The sequence below is a fragment of the Saccopteryx bilineata genome, chromosome 6 (assembly GCF_036850765.1).
Source record: "Saccopteryx bilineata isolate mSacBil1 chromosome 6, mSacBil1_pri_phased_curated, whole genome shotgun sequence".
NCBI classification, from domain to species: Eukaryota; Metazoa; Chordata; class Mammalia; order Chiroptera; family Emballonuridae; genus Saccopteryx; species Saccopteryx bilineata.
The window spans coordinates 170,639,433-170,658,849 of NC_089495.1; the positions used below are offsets into that span (position 1 = coordinate 170,639,433).

The 19,417-nt window shown below is 40.5% G+C and overlaps 1 protein-coding gene across 1 annotated transcript in view; it reads right to left on the bottom strand.

Annotated features, from left to right (window-relative positions):
• Nucleotides 1–5,524: 5,524 nt before the first annotated feature.
• The window catches only part of ZNF133 (zinc finger protein 133), a 38,306-nt gene continuing 24,413 nt past the window's right edge, over nt 5,525–19,417 (bottom strand). The window contains exons 4-6 of the mRNA XM_066237924.1: nt 12,843–12,969; nt 12,611–12,706; nt 5,525–7,432 (exon numbers count right to left, since the gene is read on the bottom strand). Of these exons, the coding sequence (XP_066094021.1) occupies nt 5,832–7,432; nt 12,611–12,706; nt 12,843–12,969 (1,824 nt within the window). The 3' untranslated portion in view covers nt 5,525–5,831. The remainder of the gene's footprint in view (nt 7,433–12,610; nt 12,707–12,842; nt 12,970–19,417) is intronic.

The following is a 19,417-nucleotide window of genomic DNA, read 5'->3' on the forward strand; positions in this document are numbered from 1 at the left end:
CCTTTTCTGTGACTCCCCAGGGAGCCAAAGCAGTTCCCCCACCCCCATGCTCTCCTGTTGCTTTTTCCATCCTAAATCCTTAGTTGTTGCACTGTCCCCAGCTTTACTCAACATACTATCACCATTAAAAAAAAAAAACCTTTTCAAAGAACCAGCTTTTGGTTTTATTGATTTTTTTATTGATTTCTATTATCTACATTAATTTCCACTCTAGTCTTTATTATTGCTTTTCTCTTTTCTTCAGGTTGAGTTTGCTCTTTTTGTAGTTTCCTAAAATCAAAGTTTAGGTTATTGATTTGAGATCTTTTTTTAATGTAGGTAATTTAAAGCTATACATTCCCTTCTAAGAACTACTTTTTCTGCATCCCATGTTTTCAAATATCATGTTTTCATTTCACTTATCCCAAAGCAATTAATTTTGCTATTGAAGAATCATTGGTTTGGTTTTAATCTAAATTAGTTTTGATCTTTAAGCTTTTAAAATAAAATCAACCAGAAGGCAAAGGTGTAAGGGAAATAATTTTGAAGCACTTTTTTTTTTCAAGTGAGAGGAAGGTAGATAGCGAGACAGACTCCTGCATGCACTCCGACCAGAATCCACCTGGCACCCCCATCTAATGCTGATGCTTGAATCAACCAAGCTATCCTCAGCGCTTGGAGCTGACTCTCAAACCAATCAAGCCACCTGGCTGCGAGAGGAAAAGAGAGAAAGAAGTGGAAGAGGAAGGGGAAGAGGAAGCAGGGAAGAAGCAGATGGTAACTTTTCATGTGTGCTCTACCAGGGCTCAAACCCAAGACATCTGCATGCTAGGCCGAAGCTCTATCCACTGAGCAAACCAGCCGGGACTTGAAGCACTTTTCATGTAAACTCAACGTTGGGCTTCAAACCAGTGACCTTTGGGCTCAAGCCAGCAACCATGGGGTCATGTCTATAATCCCACACTCAAGCCAATGATCCCGTGCTCAAGATGGTGAGCCTGCACTCAAGCCAATAAGCCCATGCTCAAGATGGCGACGTCAGGGTTTCACATCTGGGTCCTCAGCATCCAAGGCCGATGCTTTGTCCACTGTACCACCACCTAAAGCAAGGGCCCCTCCTGGGGGCAGGCCTGGGAAACCTGGACAATTCATGTCTAATGCCAAAACTTAGCAGATTTGTATAAAATATTTTGTTTTCATAGCACTTCAGAAATACAGCATATCATTATGTTTAAAAACCATCTTTCTGAACCATTATGAAAGAAAAAAATCACAAGAGATATATCCAAAGAAATTTAGTGTTTGGGAAAAAGCTGGCATAGAACTTACATATAAGAAACTGCATTCTGGGATAAATTTGAATTTAAAAAATGTGTTTAGGGGCCACATTGGAAGAAAACCTGGCACAGGACTTATGTCTAATAAACCTCACAATATTAGTAATTTTTTAAAAAAACATTTCATGGACATTTTCTTTTTTTTTTATGGACATTTTCAAAGAACAATTTTGCACAGAACTTACCCCAAACACCACAATTTGAGAACATCTGGACCAAATACCACATTTTTAGGCCACTCTGGTACTGGTAGAAAATCTGGCATAGGAATTACTGTGTCTAAGAACTCTAAAAACCAATTGGAGCCAATTTTAAAAATCAAGTTTCTAGGCCATTTGGAAGATATTTCTTTTCATTGGACTTATGTCCAAAAGATGCCAAGATTTGAGAAAATTTAGATGAGAAATCACATTTCCTGTATATTTTAGAAAAAATATCTATTGTAGGACCTACTTCCAATAAAGCCCCAAAGTTTGAGCAGATTTGGTTGAAAACATCACAATGCCAGGGCATCTGGGGACAAATATTTGGCATATGATTTATTTACCAAAACTCCACTATTCACATGAAACTGGATATTAAAAATCATGTTTTTTGTCCATTTGGAGAATTTGCACTTCCAAACCAATGATTTGAATAAATTTGGATGGAAAAGTGTATTTCTTGATCATTTTGTGAAAATAATTAGCATAGAATTTATAACCACAGCACTCTAACATTTTCAGCAAAGATATAAAAAATCCCATATTTGGGTCATCTTAGAAAAATCTGACATAAAAATTATTTTCAAAAAAACCTAAGACATTGAATTTGGGTAAAATATTAATTTTTCAAGACCAGTGTGGTATGTATTACAGTCAGAAAATCCCACATGCCAATTTGGATGGAAAAAAAATGTCTTCCTGAGCCATTTTAGAAGAAATATCAGGTGTGTTTAAGTTTAGGTGCAAAAATTAAACTTTAAATTAATTTTGTGTGTGTGTGACAGAGAGAGAGAGGACAGATAGGAACAGACAGGAAGGTAGAGATGAGAAGCATCAATTCTTCATTGCAGCAACTTAGTTGTTCATTGATTGCTTTCTCATATGTACATTGATGGGGGGGCGGGGGGTCTACAGCAGAGTGAGTGACCCCTTGCTCAAGCCAGTGACCTTGGGCTCAAGCCAGCGACCTTGGGTTCAAGTCGGTGACCTCGTGGTTTTGAACTTAGGTCCTCTGTGTCCTAGTCTGACTCTCTATCTGTTGCACCACCGCCTGGTCAGGCTAAACTTTCATTTATTAAAAATTGCATTTTCTGTGCTATTTTGGAAGAAAATTCTGCTGTATGGTTTTTGATCAAGAAACTCCAGATTGATTGGTGTAGCTTAAATAAGTTTTGAAATTGAGACGTGTAAGTCCTTTGACTTAGTTCCTCTAAAAATGTGTTCTATCGCTTCTTTTAAACCTAAAACAGCACACTGGATGTAGTGTTCATAAACTGTTTCCCCTACTGATTACTCTTGGGAGATTCTCTCATTTAAGTACACTGCTTATTCTCTGACAAGATAACATACTGCATGGTTGGCTTTTATTTAATGAGTTCTTCTATTGGAGCACATTTTTTCTTTACTAAAATTTGAAAATACTACTGCACTAAAAATACAAGCCATTTTGCACTTAAATATGTATAGCTATAGAATAAATTCCATTAAGTGAGATTTGGGGCTCAAGAGGGATATAATTTTTAACTTTGGTAGAAATCACCTAGTTGTCCACCATAAGGCTTGTACCAATTTATATTCCCAAGATTAATCGTATGTGTGTATCTGTTTCCAGGCTATAACAGTATGTTTTCAAATTTTGTAATTTTGCCAACCTGGTATCTGTGTGGTTTTCGTTTGTACTTTTAATGATATTAAGGACATTTTCAAATGAAAGGATTTCCTTATACTGTGATCTGAGTCTGATCAGTCTGAGTATTTTTTTGTTGCATCTGTTTTTAAAATCCCATGTCTAGAAATACTATGCAGTCCCTTAGTGATAGGGACTGCAGTTTTCTCCTCCAGTTTGCCTTTTGTTTTGGCTTAAGGTGTGGGTTGCCTTGCAGAATTTATTTTTCTGTTGCAAACCTTGACCAATTTTCATCATGGCTTCAAGATTTGAGTCCCAGTTAGAAAAGTCAGTCCTGTTATAAAGGTGTTACAATTATATCATCACTCACAGTTCCGTAGGTTGACTGAGCTCAGCAGAGTGGTTCTCATTTGAGATCCTAAGGCTTGACAGAATGGGACTTCCAAGATGGCTCAATCATATGACTGGGGTCAATGTTCACTATTGGCTAGCTCAGCTAGGGCTGCTGACCAGAGTGCCTCTATGAGGCCTTCCTGCGTGGCTTTAGGTTTTCACAGCATGCAGCAGGTTCAAAGAGTAGAAGCTCTAAGGCTTCTTATGAACTAGTAGCAGAAGTCCCATATTATTACTTATCCTACATTCTACTGATCAAGCAAGTCACTAAGGCCAGCCCAGATTCCTGGGGAGGGAAACCAGTTTCTGTGTCATCATATATATTTGAGATTATATGAAAAGAAATTGATGATAGTGTTGGGGACTATCTCCACAGTTCACCCTCTGAACACCAAGCTTCATGTCCATCCATATATACTCATCCCTAAGACTCCCCAAAGTCTTATCCTATTATGGCATTGCCTCAAAGTTTAGGACCTTTTTATTTGAATCAGGTCAAGGTGTGGATGATACTTTATCTGAAGACTTGGGACTAAAGCATTATCTCACATTCAGTGTTGATTCAGGGGTAGGATAACTACAATAAATGCTTCTGTTAAAAAAATAGAGAAATAGCATATATACAGCAGGTGCTGGTTCGTAGAATTTATGAAATTCAGCTGGGCACATGCCACCGGCTCTTAGATTAGTGCCCAGTACTGCCCCAGGGAGTGCTTCTCCATAGCTTTTGTGTATACAGTTACTCCTTTTCTATAAGAAATCACCCGTTTGCAGCTTCATATATTTCTTAGCCTGTCTATCATCCCTAAGGGGTTTTTCTATGTGCTTTTCAGACTAAGCTGGTGTTTTTATTGCAAATGTCAAGGCTTTCCCGTGGCTCTTATTGAAGTTCATTTCATCAGATGAAAGGATAACTACAAAGTTCTTCAAGTCAAGCCCCTCTTAAGTTTGGGTTGAGGGTCAAAGTGCTATAGGACGATATCCTTAAAATTCATAGAGACAATTTTGTGTAGTTGAGAGGGGTCTAGGAACTGCACACTTAAATCTTCTGTAGTCTTTAAAAAGGATATTACACCCACATCCTTGAGATAATCATTACCTTAAAGGCCACTTGTTGTGGGCAAAACCTTTGGATGGAAACACAATGGAAGAGGTATGATAGAGAATCTTTAAACATGCATGGTTGAATATCTTTAGCTTTGTAATTAGAGAACTGCTGCATGTGTGTGGCTAAGGGACTGCAGACCAGTTGTTAGATGGCTGGCATGGAGACTGGGCCTGAGATGGAGTGCTAAGAGCATGACTGTAAGTTCTACACCCTCATATTATAGGGCTAATTTGGGAATGTGGCTTCAAGCGTCTTACCCCGTTATTGGAGGGCTGAGGAGAGAACGTGGTTCAAGGCCATTATATTGTGAGTACCGATGAGGAGGTATAGAGAGGGGTGGTCTGATATGGGTGTGATTGGAGACCCAAGGCTCTGAGATGAAGGAATTGTTAGGTCAGAGCTGAAAGATCCCTGGGAATGGAGCGCTGGGGACAATGTATTGTTAAAGAGGCTCCATGACGGCAGAGCTGGGGACTAAAGCCCAACAAAAGCAAGAAAGGTGGTCAGGAGATGATTCAGCAAAAATAACAGACAGCTGAGAGCTAAGAGGAGAAATGCAAGGAGGGGAGCTGTCACAGAAGCCAAGGAGAGGGCAATCATGACGAAGGGGACTGCAGAGGAAGGTGTACTTTCTGGAAGAAGCCTGGAAGGTCTCCTCTCCTCACCTGAAACTCCTGAAACAGCTCCTAAATATTCTCCCTGCACAAGGGATCAGACTTTCTAATAAGTAAACTTGTAACTCAGTTCTTATGTCTCCCAAGAAATTGAATTCTTGTAGAATAGTGGACTTAGGAGTTCAAGATACCTGTACCGCTCCTTAATACCTACCTTCATAGATGAGGAAATGAGGTACACAGCCAAGGTTAGAGATTTGTGAAGAAGCAAAGTTTATTAGAACAAAGGCCACAAAACTAAGACTTGGTGTGAAGAAAGTAAACTAAGCCAAATATTCTTTGCCTGCTTTATGTAATGCATTTTTCTATTCCATTTCATAAGAGTGGAAAAATTTTGGTTATATGTCCTCTCCACCATCTTCACTTTCACAGAGAGTGTAACAGGTTGGAAGATTGTCCCAAATAGGTCTCAGAGTCAGTCTGGAGTGGCAGTTTGTGGTGGAGAGATTGCATCCTCCCGTTCGTTGAGGTGAGACATCTAGCTAAAGCCTTGCCCACATGTCCTAACACCTACAGCTTCTCCTCCTGGTGTGTCATCTGATGTAAGATGAGGTATGACTGCTGGATAAAGCCTTGGCCACACACTCTGCACACACAGGGCTTCTCTTTCGAGTGTACCCATTTATGCACGATTAAAGCTGACTTATTGCTAAAGCCCACTCCGCACTGCCTACACACGTAAGGCTTCTCCCGTGAGTGTTTCCTCTTGTGCCTGATGAGGCCTGCCTGGTGACTGAAGCCTCGCCCGCACTCCCTGCACACATACGGCTTTTCCCCTGAGTGTGTCCTCTGGTGTGCAATGAGGTTTGACTTCTGGCTGAAGCCTCGCCCACACTCCTCACACACCATGGGCCTTTCCCCTGAGTGTGTCCTCTGGTGTCTGATGAGATTGGACTGCTGGCTGAAGCCTCGCCCACACTCCTTGCACATGATGGGCTTATCCCCTGAGTGTATGTTCTGGTGTCTGTTGAGGTGTGACTTCAGACTAAAACCTCGCCCACACACTCCACACACATAAGGCTTCTCCCCGGTGTGTGTCCGCCTGTGTGAGATGAGGGTGGAATTCTGGCTAAAGCTATGCCCACACACGCCACACACATAAGGCTTCTCCTTGGAGTGTGTCCTCTGGTGGTTGACAAGGGTTGTCCTCTGCCTAAAGCATCGCCCACACTCCTTGCAGGCGTAAGGCTTCTCCCCTGAGTGCGTTCTCTGATGTGAGATGAGGTTTGACCTGTCACTGAAGCCCAGTCCACAGTCACTGCACACGATGGTCTTCTCCTCTAAGTGTGTCCTCTGGTGTCTAACGACAGCTGACTTCTGGCTAAAGCCTTTCCCACACTCCCGGCACACATAGGGCTTCTCCCCCGAGTGTGTCCTCTGGTGTATGATGAGGTTTGACTTCTGGCTGAAGCCTCGCCCACATTCACTGCACACATATGGCTTTTCGCCCGAGTGTGTCCTCTCGTGTATGATGAGTGTTGACTTCCGGTTAAATCCTCGTCCACACTCTCTGCACATAATCGGCTTCTCTCCCGAGTGTGCCTTCTGGTGCCTGGCAAGGCTCTTCTTTAGACTGAAGCCCTTCTCACACAGCCCGCACATGTACGGCTTCTCTCCTGAGTGGATCCTCTGGTGACTCAGCAGGTTTGTCATCTTGCTGAAGCCCAGTCCGCACTCTCCACAATTGACTGTTCCAAACCCTAACACCTCTATCCTCTTCAACAATTTGTCTGTTTCCTCAGGACTCCCCATCTGAGCAGGGCTGGCCTCCATTTCCACCCCTCTTACGCCATTCTTAGAGCTGGCTGGCTGCCTTTGGGGTGGCTTGGGGGATGCTGCTAAAGGTCTTTTCTTTGTCTTTCCAAACGATGGCTTGGCTCCTTCTCTCTCCTGACGTTCTGCTTTATCATCCCAGGAACTGGAATCAGAGGCCTGTCGCGGCTTTCCCTGGTCTCCTGGGCACAGATCCCCTTGCAGGACGTGATTTTCTGCACACAAGCACGGGAAGATCCATGGAGGATGATTACACAGCACGTGCTGCACGTGGAAGCTCTGGCTAGAGAAATCCGGAGGGCGGAAAGCACACAGGGGAAGTTCCGGCTGGGGCTCTCCTGCAGAGGAAGGAGTCTGAGTCAGAACTGAGACGAGTGGGGCAACCCGGGTAATTCTGCTGAGTCTGACAGCAAGACTCAATTCTCTGCTCTTCAAATGCTTAAAATTTAAGTCTACCCAAACAAGATCTTCCCTCGCATGACCACTTTTCCAGCCATCGCAACATCTTCCATTAGAATCTAGAAAACCCTCTCCTAAACCTATTCTATGTATCAGATGGTTAAATCATCACAGGCAGTTTCGGCTCTGTAAATAAGACCAACACTCAACAGTCTTCCCCCCATGCCATTACACTGATCTTCTAATGCACAGCCACCCACACTAATATAAACTATGTCCACAAGTGTTTTCTTGGAGAGATATCTAACCAGAGGACCCATGTGGAAATGTCATGTTGTTTCCTATTTCCCTACAAAGACAAATGGATAAATTGAGAGTAGCCATTCAGACTGAAGAACTCCTGTGCAAAAAGTGGCTAAAGAGATCACATGGGAAATGACTGAACTATTCCCCCACTCACTAATAGACATTTATTCGAGGATTACTTTGTACAAGAGTTCCTACAAGGCAGGCATTTTCAGCAATGGGCAACACTGTGGCAAGATGTGCTCCTTCCTAGTGCTCTGGACCAATTCAAGCCCCGATGATTTCCAAAATTAATCTAAATAAAAGTTTCCCCAGAAATCAATATAAGGAAAAATATTCTTCTTGTAGTATCTGTTGTGTAGGAGATGTTTCATCACAATTGGTTCTAGTCAGCCAAAGGCAGGACATGACCACACAATTTGAAAAACCAGATACAGACCTTACTGGATCCACCTGAACACTCATGCCTTGATCAATGAACTGAAAATTTAAAAACCAACTGTGTATCCCTCTACATTCCAGAATCAGTTCATCCTATATAAAATGTTGCTGTATTTGGAGGTAGGGTCTTTTTTTTTTTTTGTCTTTTTCTGAAGCTGGAAATGGGGAGAGACAGTCAGACAGACTCCCGCATGCGCCCGACCGGGATCCACCCAGCACGCCCACCAGGGGGTGATGCTCTGCCCCTCCGGGGCATCGCTCTGTTGAGACCAGAGCCACTCTAGTGCCTGGGGCAGAGGCCAAGGAGCCATCCCCAGCACCCGGGGCCATCTTTGCTCCAATGGAGCCTTGGCTGCGGGAGGGGAAGAGAGAGACAGAGAAGAAGGAGGGGGGGGGGGTGGAGAAGCAAATGGGCGCTTCTCCTATGTGCTCTGGCCGGGAATCGAACCCAGGTCCCCCGCACGCCAGGCCGACGCTCTACCGCTGAGCCAACCGGCCAGGGCCTGGAGGTAGGGTCTTTAAAGAGATAGTTAAGTTTAAAAGAACTCAGAAGGGTAGGGCCCATTATATAAGTGACATCCTTGCAAGAGAAAGAAGAGACAGTAGAAATGTGTATGCACAGAGAAAGGGCCATGCAAGGTCACAGTAAGAAGGCAGCCATCTGCAAGCCAAAAGGAGAGGCCTCCTGAGCACCCAAACCAGCTGACACATGGACTGTCCAAGAACTCTGAGCTTCCAGAACTGTAAGAAAATGAACTTCTGCTGTTATCCCGCCTTCTCTGTGGTATTATGTTTTGGCAGCCTTTACTTCCTTTGCCTCAACCTTTCCTATCTCTATAGTCAAGCACCCATGCATCTGCCCCTCAGTAAGTCCCGTGAAACTTATCAGTGAGTACAGTAATATGGAAGGGTCACAGTCCCTATTATAAAAGACAACATTTGGTTTGGAAGAAATGTAGTACCAGGTACATGCTTCTGCTTAAAGTAGAACACCCAAATCACATTATTCTTATTTAAAAATAAAAGGATGAACATAGAAATACTAAATCAAAAATAAAAATAATACACAAGAAAGTAAGTGCTAAGACTAACCAGAAAGGAAACTTAAAGGAGTATCACATGGAAAAAGAGAATTTTAATGTTAAAAACTTCATTAATAAATGAGAATGAATTGTGCTGAATCTTTATATACCTAACAGTTTAATGAAATAAAATGTAAGGCAAAAACTTAAAAATGAAGGATTTCGTATAAATTACAATGACTTTGCAGAGCTTTATGACTCCTCCAGTAGGTAAAAAAATAAGGACATCACTTAGAAAATAAAATAATTTCTATTATATGTGCTATAATCCTTTGATTCTAGAAAAAATAATTGTAAAGTTCTCTTTTAAATTTAATAAAGCATATGCCTGACCAGGCAGTGGTGCAGTGGATAGAGCGTCGGACTAGGATGCGGAGGACCCAGGTTCGAGACCCTGAGGTTTGAGCAAGGCTCACCAGCTTGGACCCAAGGTCTCTGGCTAGAGCAAGGGGTTACTCAGTCTGCTGAAGGCCCACGGTCAAGGCACATATGAGAAAGCAATCAATGAACAACTAAGGTGTCGCAAGGAAAAACTAATGATTGATGCTTCTCATCTCTCTCCATTCCTGTCTGTCTGTCCCTATCTATCCCTCTCTCTGACTCTCTCTCTGTCTCTGTAAAAAAAAGTAAATAAATAAAAAATAAAGCATAGAAACAGTTAATTTCTCAAACACAAAAAACATATACTGTGTGTATGAAACATTTATAAAATTGTTGAAATATTTAAAAATTAAAAAATGCACACATAATTCCCTAAAGTTATCTACACTTCTATCATTTAAAAATAATCCCAAGTAGAAAGAAAATTTTCCAGAATCCTTGACCCAATCTCTCCAATTATATCTCCACCTAGATAAGTACTAGTCACAGTAAATAACAATACAGACCTTTATTTCACATAAACATATTGGTATATAGTCTTTCACATGCTTCTCCTTTTTTAACAAAAAACTGAACAACACTGTTCTGCAACTTTTTCATTTAATACTATATCCATTAAGTATCTGAGTTATTCTATTAAAGAAGATTAAAAAATCTACTCATCATTAATAACATGAAATAGCAACACATAAGGCATAAAATTATAATAAAAATAAATGGAAATGATAAAACTGAAAAATATCTGAAATGAAAAATGCACTGGCCACAGTTTAACAGCATATTAGAGATGACAGAAGAGATAGTAAATTTCAAGACAGATAAAAAGTAATCACCTAATCTGAATAACAGAGAGAAAAAGACTTAAAAATATGAACAGGCTCCAATACCTGTGGGACAATGCCAAAATGACTAATACACATTTAACTGTATTCCTCAAAAGGGAGAGAGAGAATGGAGTAGAAAAAACACATGATGGAATAATGGCCAAAAATTTCCCAAATTTGACTCTAGTCATAAATTTACAGATCCAAAAATCTCAGCAAACCCCAAGCAGGAAAAAGAAAAAGCATGCCTGAACTGTCACATCATAGTCAAACAGCTGAGTACCCAAAATACAGAGGAAGGTCTGAAAGTAGCCAGAGCAGGGAAAAAAGGTAATAAAGAATAGGTTAACAATTATGGAAATGACAGCTGACTTCTCATCAGAAACAATGGAAGCCAGAACAGGGGAACAGTATCTTAAAAGTGCTGAAAAGATAATAACAAATCTATAATTCTATATCCAGAGAAAATACCCCTCAAGACTGAAGGTGAAATAAAGACATTTAGAAAAAAAAACAACAAAGTATACTGCCACCTGCACCACAAGAGATGTTAAACAAGTCCTTTAGGCCAGGGGTTGGGAACCTATGGCTTGTGAGCCAGATCTGACTCTTTGGATGGCTGCATCTGGCTCACAGACAAATCTTTAATAAAAAAAAAAATGTTAAAAATATAAAACATTCTCATGTATTACAATCCATTTATTTCCTACCGCTCATGTTCATGGTTGCAGGTGGCTGGAGCCAATCACAGCTGTCCTCCAGGAAAACACCAAATTTTTATTGGATAATATGTAATGTACACGGGTTGTTGTATGGCTATCACAGAATTACATTTTAAAATATGTAGTGTTCATGGCTCTCTCAGCCAAAAAGATTCCTGACCCCTGCTTTAGGCTAAAGAAAAATGATGCCAGGTGGAAACTCAGATCTCCAGCAAATAAATGAAGAGTACAAAAATGATAAATTATCTGAGTGCATATACAAGAAACAACAACTGTAGAATAGAGGCTGTTGGGGGAAGAGGTAACTAGAAAGGTACAATGGCAAGGTTCTTACATTTTTCATGAAGTGGTAGCCAGAATAAGTAGAGTAAAAGTTACAGCTGTACATCATAATTCCTTAGAGCACAGGTCAGCAAAATTTTTCTTAAAATTGTCAGCAAATAGTTCAAGCTTTGAGGATAAGAGGTAAAACTGAGGATATTAGTTACTTTTATAAAAACTATTTTTTAAAGATTTTAATTATTGATTATTTTTAGAGAGAGAGAAGAAAGAAAGGGGTGGGGAGGAATGGGAAGCATCAACTCGTAGTAGCTGCTTCCCGTATGTGCTTTGGGGTGTCGAACCAGTGACCTCAGCATTCCAGGTTGACGCTTTTATCCACTGTGTCACCACTAGTCAGGCTAAAAACTATTTTTGACTCACAGTTTTTTAAGAATTCCATTTCAATTTCTCAGCTGGATTTTTAGCCTTCATCCCCACCCCAGGCTTGCCTTATTTTTTAGCTCACTCAGTTTTCCCCCACACTCTTGATTTCTTTCCTTCCTTCCTTCCTTCCTCCCTCCCTCCCTCCCTTCCTTCTTCTCTTTCCTTCCTCCCTTCCTTCCTTTCCTTCCTCCCTGCCTTCCTTCTTCTCTTTCCTTCCCCCCTCCCTCCCTCCCTCCTTCCTTCCTTCCTTCCTTCCTTCCTTCCTTCCTTCCTTCCTTCCTTCCTTCCTTCCTTCCTTCCTTCCTTCTCCTTCCTTCCTTCTTTCTCTTTCTCTTCTCTCTCTCTCTCTCTCTCTTTCTTTTTTTTAAGGTAGGAACAAGAGGAAGAAGCCTACAAATGTGGAAGAAAACTGAGTGACGCAGAGAAGGCACACTCAGTAGGAGGAAGAAAGGTTTCTCGTGGAGGAGGACGCACCAGGAAAGCCCACATGGAGCAAGGATGAGATCTGGAAGGGAGGCTGTGCCAGGCGATGCGAACAACAGCCCAGGAGGTGAGGAGAACATCTTCCCTCTCCAGGCCCTGAGCCCTGGCTCCTCTCCCCTACTCCCAAGCCGCTCGCAGCTCTGTGATCTATTTGCACAGTGTTCCCCACTCACCTGGACGGGTGGCTGGTGGGCATTTTCTCTCCTCTCTCCAGGTTTCCTTCCCTTGCTCCAGCTGGCTGATGAGTTTTGGTTTAGAAAATGGAATCCCTGCTCACAGGAAGAGAAAACAAGGTGGCTGCAGGTTATGGACTCTAGGACCATGTCAGAGGCAAGATGGCTGCTTCAACCATATCCTAAAATGCCCAGCAGCATGAATGGAAGTCCTAAGAGATGCCAGGCTTACCCAGCGAGACCAGGTTGCTGTAGTTCTCCAGCATCACCTCCTTGTACAGGGACCTCTGAGCAGGGCTGAGCAGCATCCACTCCTCCTGCGTGAAATCCACAGCCACATCCCTGAATGCCATGTGTGCCTGTAACACAAAACAAAGCCTTTCTCACTGAGGAGCCAGCTTTGTCATGACTCAGGGTGGAGGCAGGAGAGATCTCTAGGTCCTGCTTTTCAGTGTGACCTTGGGTGCCATGTGTTCCAAGACCTTTATTATTATTTTTAGAACAAAAGTGAGGTGGGGGGAAAGGAGATGAGAAGCATCAAGTTGTAGTTGACTTACTTTAGTTCACTGACTGCTTCTTGTATGTGCCTTGACCAGGGAGCTCAAGCCAGTGACCTTTGGCATCAAGCCAGTGACATAGGATCATGTTGATCCTGCACTCAAGCCAGCAACCTCAGGGTTCTGAACAGGGGACCTCAGCATCCCAGATTGATCCTGTATCACTGTCCCACCACCAGTCAGGCTGTTCCAAGACTCTTAAAGTTCTGTTGCTATTCAGCCAGTTGCAATTGTGAATCTATACGTTCAAGATCCTGGCTGAGCTGTTTGGAGAATATATGCCAGAGTCCCTAACTCTCAGGAATTTTAAGCAGCGAGAAGAGCAGACAATATATAAAAATTAAATGACAGTAAAGCATAACAGACTGCATTTTAAGAATTTATAAGATGCTCTGGCCATTTGGCTCAGTGAATAGAGCATCAGCCCAGTGTACAGATGTCCCAGCTTTGATCCTGATCAGGGCATACATAAGAGAGCATCTGCTTCTCTTCCCCTCCCTCTCCCGCTTCTCTCCCTCTTCCACTCCCATAGCCAGTGGCTCAACTTATTCTGACTCAAGTGTCGGCCCGATAGGGGTTGCCAAGTGGATCCTGGTCAAAGTGCATGCGGGAGTCTATCTCCCCTCCTCTCATTTAAAAAGAAAAAAGAATTTAAAATATTAAATAGTATCCTGACCAGACAATGGTGCAGTGGACAGAGCATCAGATGCTTCTCATTCCTCTCCCTTCCTGCCTGTCAGTCCACTCTCTGTCTGTTGCAAAAAAAATAAAATAAAAAGTATAACTAAATAAATCACTATTGAAGCACTTAAGTGATTAAAGTTCATACAATTCATTAATGGCATAGACTAAACTACAACTCAGTCCTTCCCCTAAATCCCATGGCCTCCCAGCCTTCTCAGGCCTGAGAGGCACAAGCAGGAAATGGTGAAGAGCAGGGACCTGAATCATACTGCCTGGGTTTGTGGCTCAACTGCCGTCAGCTGGTGCTTCGGTTTTCTTTGCTGTGAAATATGGATAACAAGCTTACAGCCCACACTGTGCTCAGGACGAAGCTTCTTGGCCACTCAATCTACAAATTCATTTCTAAACCCTATTTTCACTCCCTGAGCAGTTCTATATCCTCAACGCTATTTCAAATTAGAGGTCACACAGAAATACAGACATCAGGAAAGATTCCATGAGAGAGGCCCAAAAACTTGGTCTTGAAGGATGCACCAGAACCACAGCAAGAGAAAAGTACTAAGTATTGCAGAGAAGGGAAGCAGAGGAGAGGACTCTGAGCAAAGAGGAAGCCACAGTGTGGACAGGGAGGACTACCTGGGTGGAATAAAAGGCACTGAGAAGTACACAGGCAGAGTGTGGCATTAGCAGGGTTTTTATTTTCACCATAAAATATACAGAAAACATTTTATTTTTATCATTTTCAGTATACATTTCAGTAAGATTAAGTATATTCACACTGTTATATAACCATCACCACTATCCATCTCCAGAACTCGCTCATCATCCCATGCTGAAACTCTATAACCATTAAATAACTTTCATCCCCTACAAACCCTGCTGTCATTTTACTTTCCATCTCAATGTTTGTGGCTATTTTATGTACTGCAAATAAGTGAAAACATACAATATTTGTCCTTTTGTGTTTGTCTAATTAAACTTAGTGTATGTCTTCAACATTCATTCATGTACTCAGAATTCCCTTCCTTTTAGCTCAGGGGTCGGGAACCTTTTTGGCTGAGAAAGCCATGAACACCACATATTTTAAAATGTAATTCCGTGATAGCCATACAACGACCCATGTACGTTACACATTATCCAATAAAAATTTGTTGTTGTCCCAGAGGACAGCTGTGATTGGCTCCAGCCACCTGCAACCATGAACATGAGCGGTAGGAAATGAATGGATTGTAATACATGAGAATGTTTTATATTTTTAACATTATTTTTTTAACTAAAGATTTGTCTGTGAGCCAGATGCAGCCATCAAAAGAACCATAGGTTCCCGACCCCTGCTCTGCTAAAGATATTCAGTTGTATGTGCATATCATTCATCCACCAATAGACATTTGGTTTGTATCCATCTTTTAACTATTACAACCTGGTATATAATTACCTGTGTAAATCTCTTTCAATCCTCTTGTGCATATACCCAAAAGTGGAATTGCAATATCTAAGGGTAATCATTACATTTAATTTTTTACTATTTCTAACTACTGTACTGTTTTCCAAAGCAACTGCACCATTTTACATCCCCACTAGCAGTGCAAAAGGGTTATAATTTCTTCATATCTTTGCCAACATTTGCTGCTTTCTGTTTTTTTTTTATCATAGTCATCCTAAGTGTGTAAATTGGTATCTCACTGACATCTTGATTTGTATTTCCCTAATGATTAGTGGTTAGCATATTTTCATGTGCTTATCAGCCATTTGTATATCTTCTTTACAAAAATGTCTATTCAAGTTCTTTGCCCATTTTTTTGTGTGTGTGACAGAAAGACAGAGGGACAGACAGACAGGGAGATGAGAAGCATCAAGTCTTCGTTGTGGCACTGATTGCTTTCTCATATGTGCCTTGATTGGGGGGCTATAGCAGAGCGAGCGACCCCTTGCTCAAGCCAGAGACCTTGGGCTTCAAGCCAGCGACCTTTGGGCTCAAGCTAGTGACCATGGAGGATGTCTATGATCCCACACTCAAGCCAGATGAGCTCTTGCTCAAGCCAGTGACCTCAGGGTTTTGAACCTGGGTCCTCTGTGTTCCAGTCTTATGCTTTATCTTTGCCCATTCTTGAATTGGGTGTTTGGTTCTTGAGTTATAATTCTTTATATATTCTGGACATTCATCAGTTACAGATGATTTGTAAATACATTCTCTAGCTTCAATGCACAAAGGTTTTAATTTTGAAGTCCAATTTATTTCCTTTTGTTGTCTGGGTTTTTGGTGTAATATCCAAGAAATCATCACTAAATCCACCTCCATAAAATTTTCCCCTATGTTTTTATAGTTTATATTTCCCCTAAGTTTTATAGTTTTGGCTCTTACCTATTGAGATCTTTAATCCATTCTCAGTTAATTTTTGTATATGATGTAAGGCAGTGTTTTTCAAAAGTCTGTGGACCACTCTGCAAGAGTTAACCATCCTGATGTTATATGAAGGTTATAGACCTGATGATCTTAGTCAAATCTGCTTATGCTCAAGGTGATTTCTGCCTTAGCGGTCCCTGAAATAATTCTATTTTCACTAGTCCCCAAGTGTAAAAAAGTTAAAAACCAGTGGGGTAAAGTAATGGTTAATTAATATCCTTTTACTTTAAGGAACAGTTTGCTGAGCAATATCTATGAAACAGACTGTTTCCCATTGAATAGTCTTGGTATTCTTGACAGAAATTATTTGACCATTACGTGAGGATTCAATTATGAGCTCTCTGTTCTATTCTTAGTCTGTAATTCTCTTTATTCCATTATCGCCCAGTTTCAGTATTATAGTTTTGTAGTAAATTTTGAAATCAGGAAGTGTCAGACACCCAACTTAATTCTTTTTCAAGACTGCTTTGATTATTCAGAATCCCCTGAAATTCCATATGAATTTTAAATGAATTTTTCTATTTCTGGAAATAATGTCATTGGAATTTTGATAGGGATCACACTACATTGGTTTGGGTAGTTATCTTAGCAATATTAAACTTTCCAATCCATAAACATGTAATGTCTTTTCACTTAATTCTTTATGGCTTAATTCTTTCAGCAATGTTTTGTAGTTTTCAATGTACAAGTCTTTCACACCTTGCTTATGTTAATTTCTAAGTACTTTCTTCTTTTTGATGCTATTGTAAGATTATTTTAATTTCAGTTGATTGTTCATTATTAGTGTATAGAAATGTAACTAATTTTTCCGTGATTTTGCATCCTGCTACTTTGTTGAATTATATACCAGTTCTTAGTTTTTGTTTTGTTTTATTGTATCTGGAATCTTCTATATATAAGATCATGTCATCTGCAAACAGATACTTTTATTCTTCCTTTCCAATTTAGATGCCTTCCCTCCCTCCCTTTCTTTTTTGGACACACGCTCTGGCTAGAACTTCTAATTATGTTCAACAAAAGTGGCAAAAGTGGGCATACTTGTTATATTCCTGATCTTACAGGAAGAGCTTTCAGTCTTTCACCATAGTCTATTTCAGCTGTGGCCTGACCTGTGATGGCTCAGTGGATAAAGCATTCAACCTGGATTGCTGAGGTCACCAGTTCAAAACCCTGGGCTTGCCCAGTCAAGGCATAAGTGGGAAGCAACTATGAGTTGATGCTTCCAGTTCCTCCCCACCCCTTTTTCTGTCTCTCTAAAAATTAGTAAAATCTTTTTTTTTAAAGTATGTTAGCTGTGATTTTTCATGTACGGCCTGTATTATGTTGTATTTCCCTTCTATTCTTAGTTTGTTGACTGTTTTTATCATAAAAATTGGTGTTGAATTCTGTCAAGTATTTTTACATCAACAGAAATGTTCATGCAATTTTTACCCTTCATCTGTTAATATGGTATATCCACTGATGTTCACATGTTGAACCATCCTTGAATTCCAGAAATAAACCCCACTTGATCAGTGGGATTATTTAATATGCTACACTGTATAAAATACTTTTAATAGTGTTTAAAAAATTTTTATTTACTGATTTTAGAGAGGGGAGAGAGTTATACAAGAGGAGGAGTGAGAAGTATCAACTCATAGTTGCTTCCCATACGTGCCTTGACCAGGTAAGCCCAGGGTTTTAACCCGGCAACCTCAGCATTCCAGGTCAATGCTTTATCCACTATGCCACCACAGGCAGGCACTTTTAAGTTTTTAGCATGTAATTCTTTTAAAAAGCAGTTAAATTCGGTTTGTTAGGATTGTGTTCAGGATCTTTACACCAGTGTTCATACGGATATTGGCCTATCTTTGTCTATTTTTGGTATCAATGTAATGCTGGATTCATAGAATGAAGGTAAACAGTCTTTCTTCTTCAATTTTTTTGAAAATATTTGAGAATTGGTATAATTTCTTTAATTGTATGATAGAATTCACCAGTGAAACCAGGGCTTTTGTCAGAAGGTTCCTGATTTCTGTTATTCATCTACACAGAATTTCTATTTCTTTGTAATAGAAAGAAACCTTCTTCAAGGTTTATCTTGATAGGTTTGTTTCCAAGAAATTGTTTATCTCATCTAAGTCATCTGATTTCTTGGTGTATAGTTCATAATATTCTTATATTCCTCCACATTTTGTACAATCAGTAGTAAGGTCCACATTTTCATTTTTGATTTAGTAATTTGTAATTTGTGTCTTACTTTCTTAGTCAAGCTACCTAAAGGTGTTGTTGCTTTTATAATTTTTCTATTCTCTATTTAACTCTGCTCTAATCGTTATTTCCTTCCCTCTGCTGGCTTAAATTTAGCTTGTACTCTTTCTAGTTTCTCAGTTTGTAATAGGTTGTTGCCCATAGATCTTTTTTCTTTTTCAATGTGTTTATAGCTACAAGTTTACTGCTTTGTACTTTTGCTGCAACCCATAAGTTTTATGATAGTATGCTATATTCTGTTTTCATTTGTTATTTTTAAATCCCCATTGTATTTCTTTTTTGGTCAACTAGTTCTTTATGAGTATTGCTTAATTTCCACATATTTGTGGGTTGTTTTATTTTATTTTTTTTCATTTTCCATCTACTTTGGTTACTAACTTTATCTCATTTGGGGAGAAGAACTTTACATTTTTCTTTTTTTGTGACAGAGACAGAGAAAGAGAGAGGGACAGATAGGGATAGACAGACAGGAAGATGAGAAGCATCAATTTGTTGCGGCACCTTAGTTGTTCATTGATTGCTTCCTCATATGTGCTTTAACCAAAGGGATATTGCAGACCGAGTGACCCCTTGCTCAAGCCAGTGACCTTGGGTTCAAGTTGGTGACTTGTGCTCAAACCAGAAGAGCCCATGCTCAAGCCGGCAACCTTAGGGTTTTGAACCTGGGTCCTCTGCATCCCAGTCTGATGCTCTATCCACTGTGCCACTGCCTGGTCAGGTTGTATATCTATCTTTTTATTTTTATTTATTTTTTTATCTAGACAATTAATTTTAACAGGGTGACATTGATTAATTAGGGTACATAGATTCAAAGAAAACATCTCCAAGTCATTTTGACATTTGATTATGTTGTATACCAATCACCCAGTCAAATTGTCTTCTATCACCTTCTATTTGGTTTTCTTTGTGCCG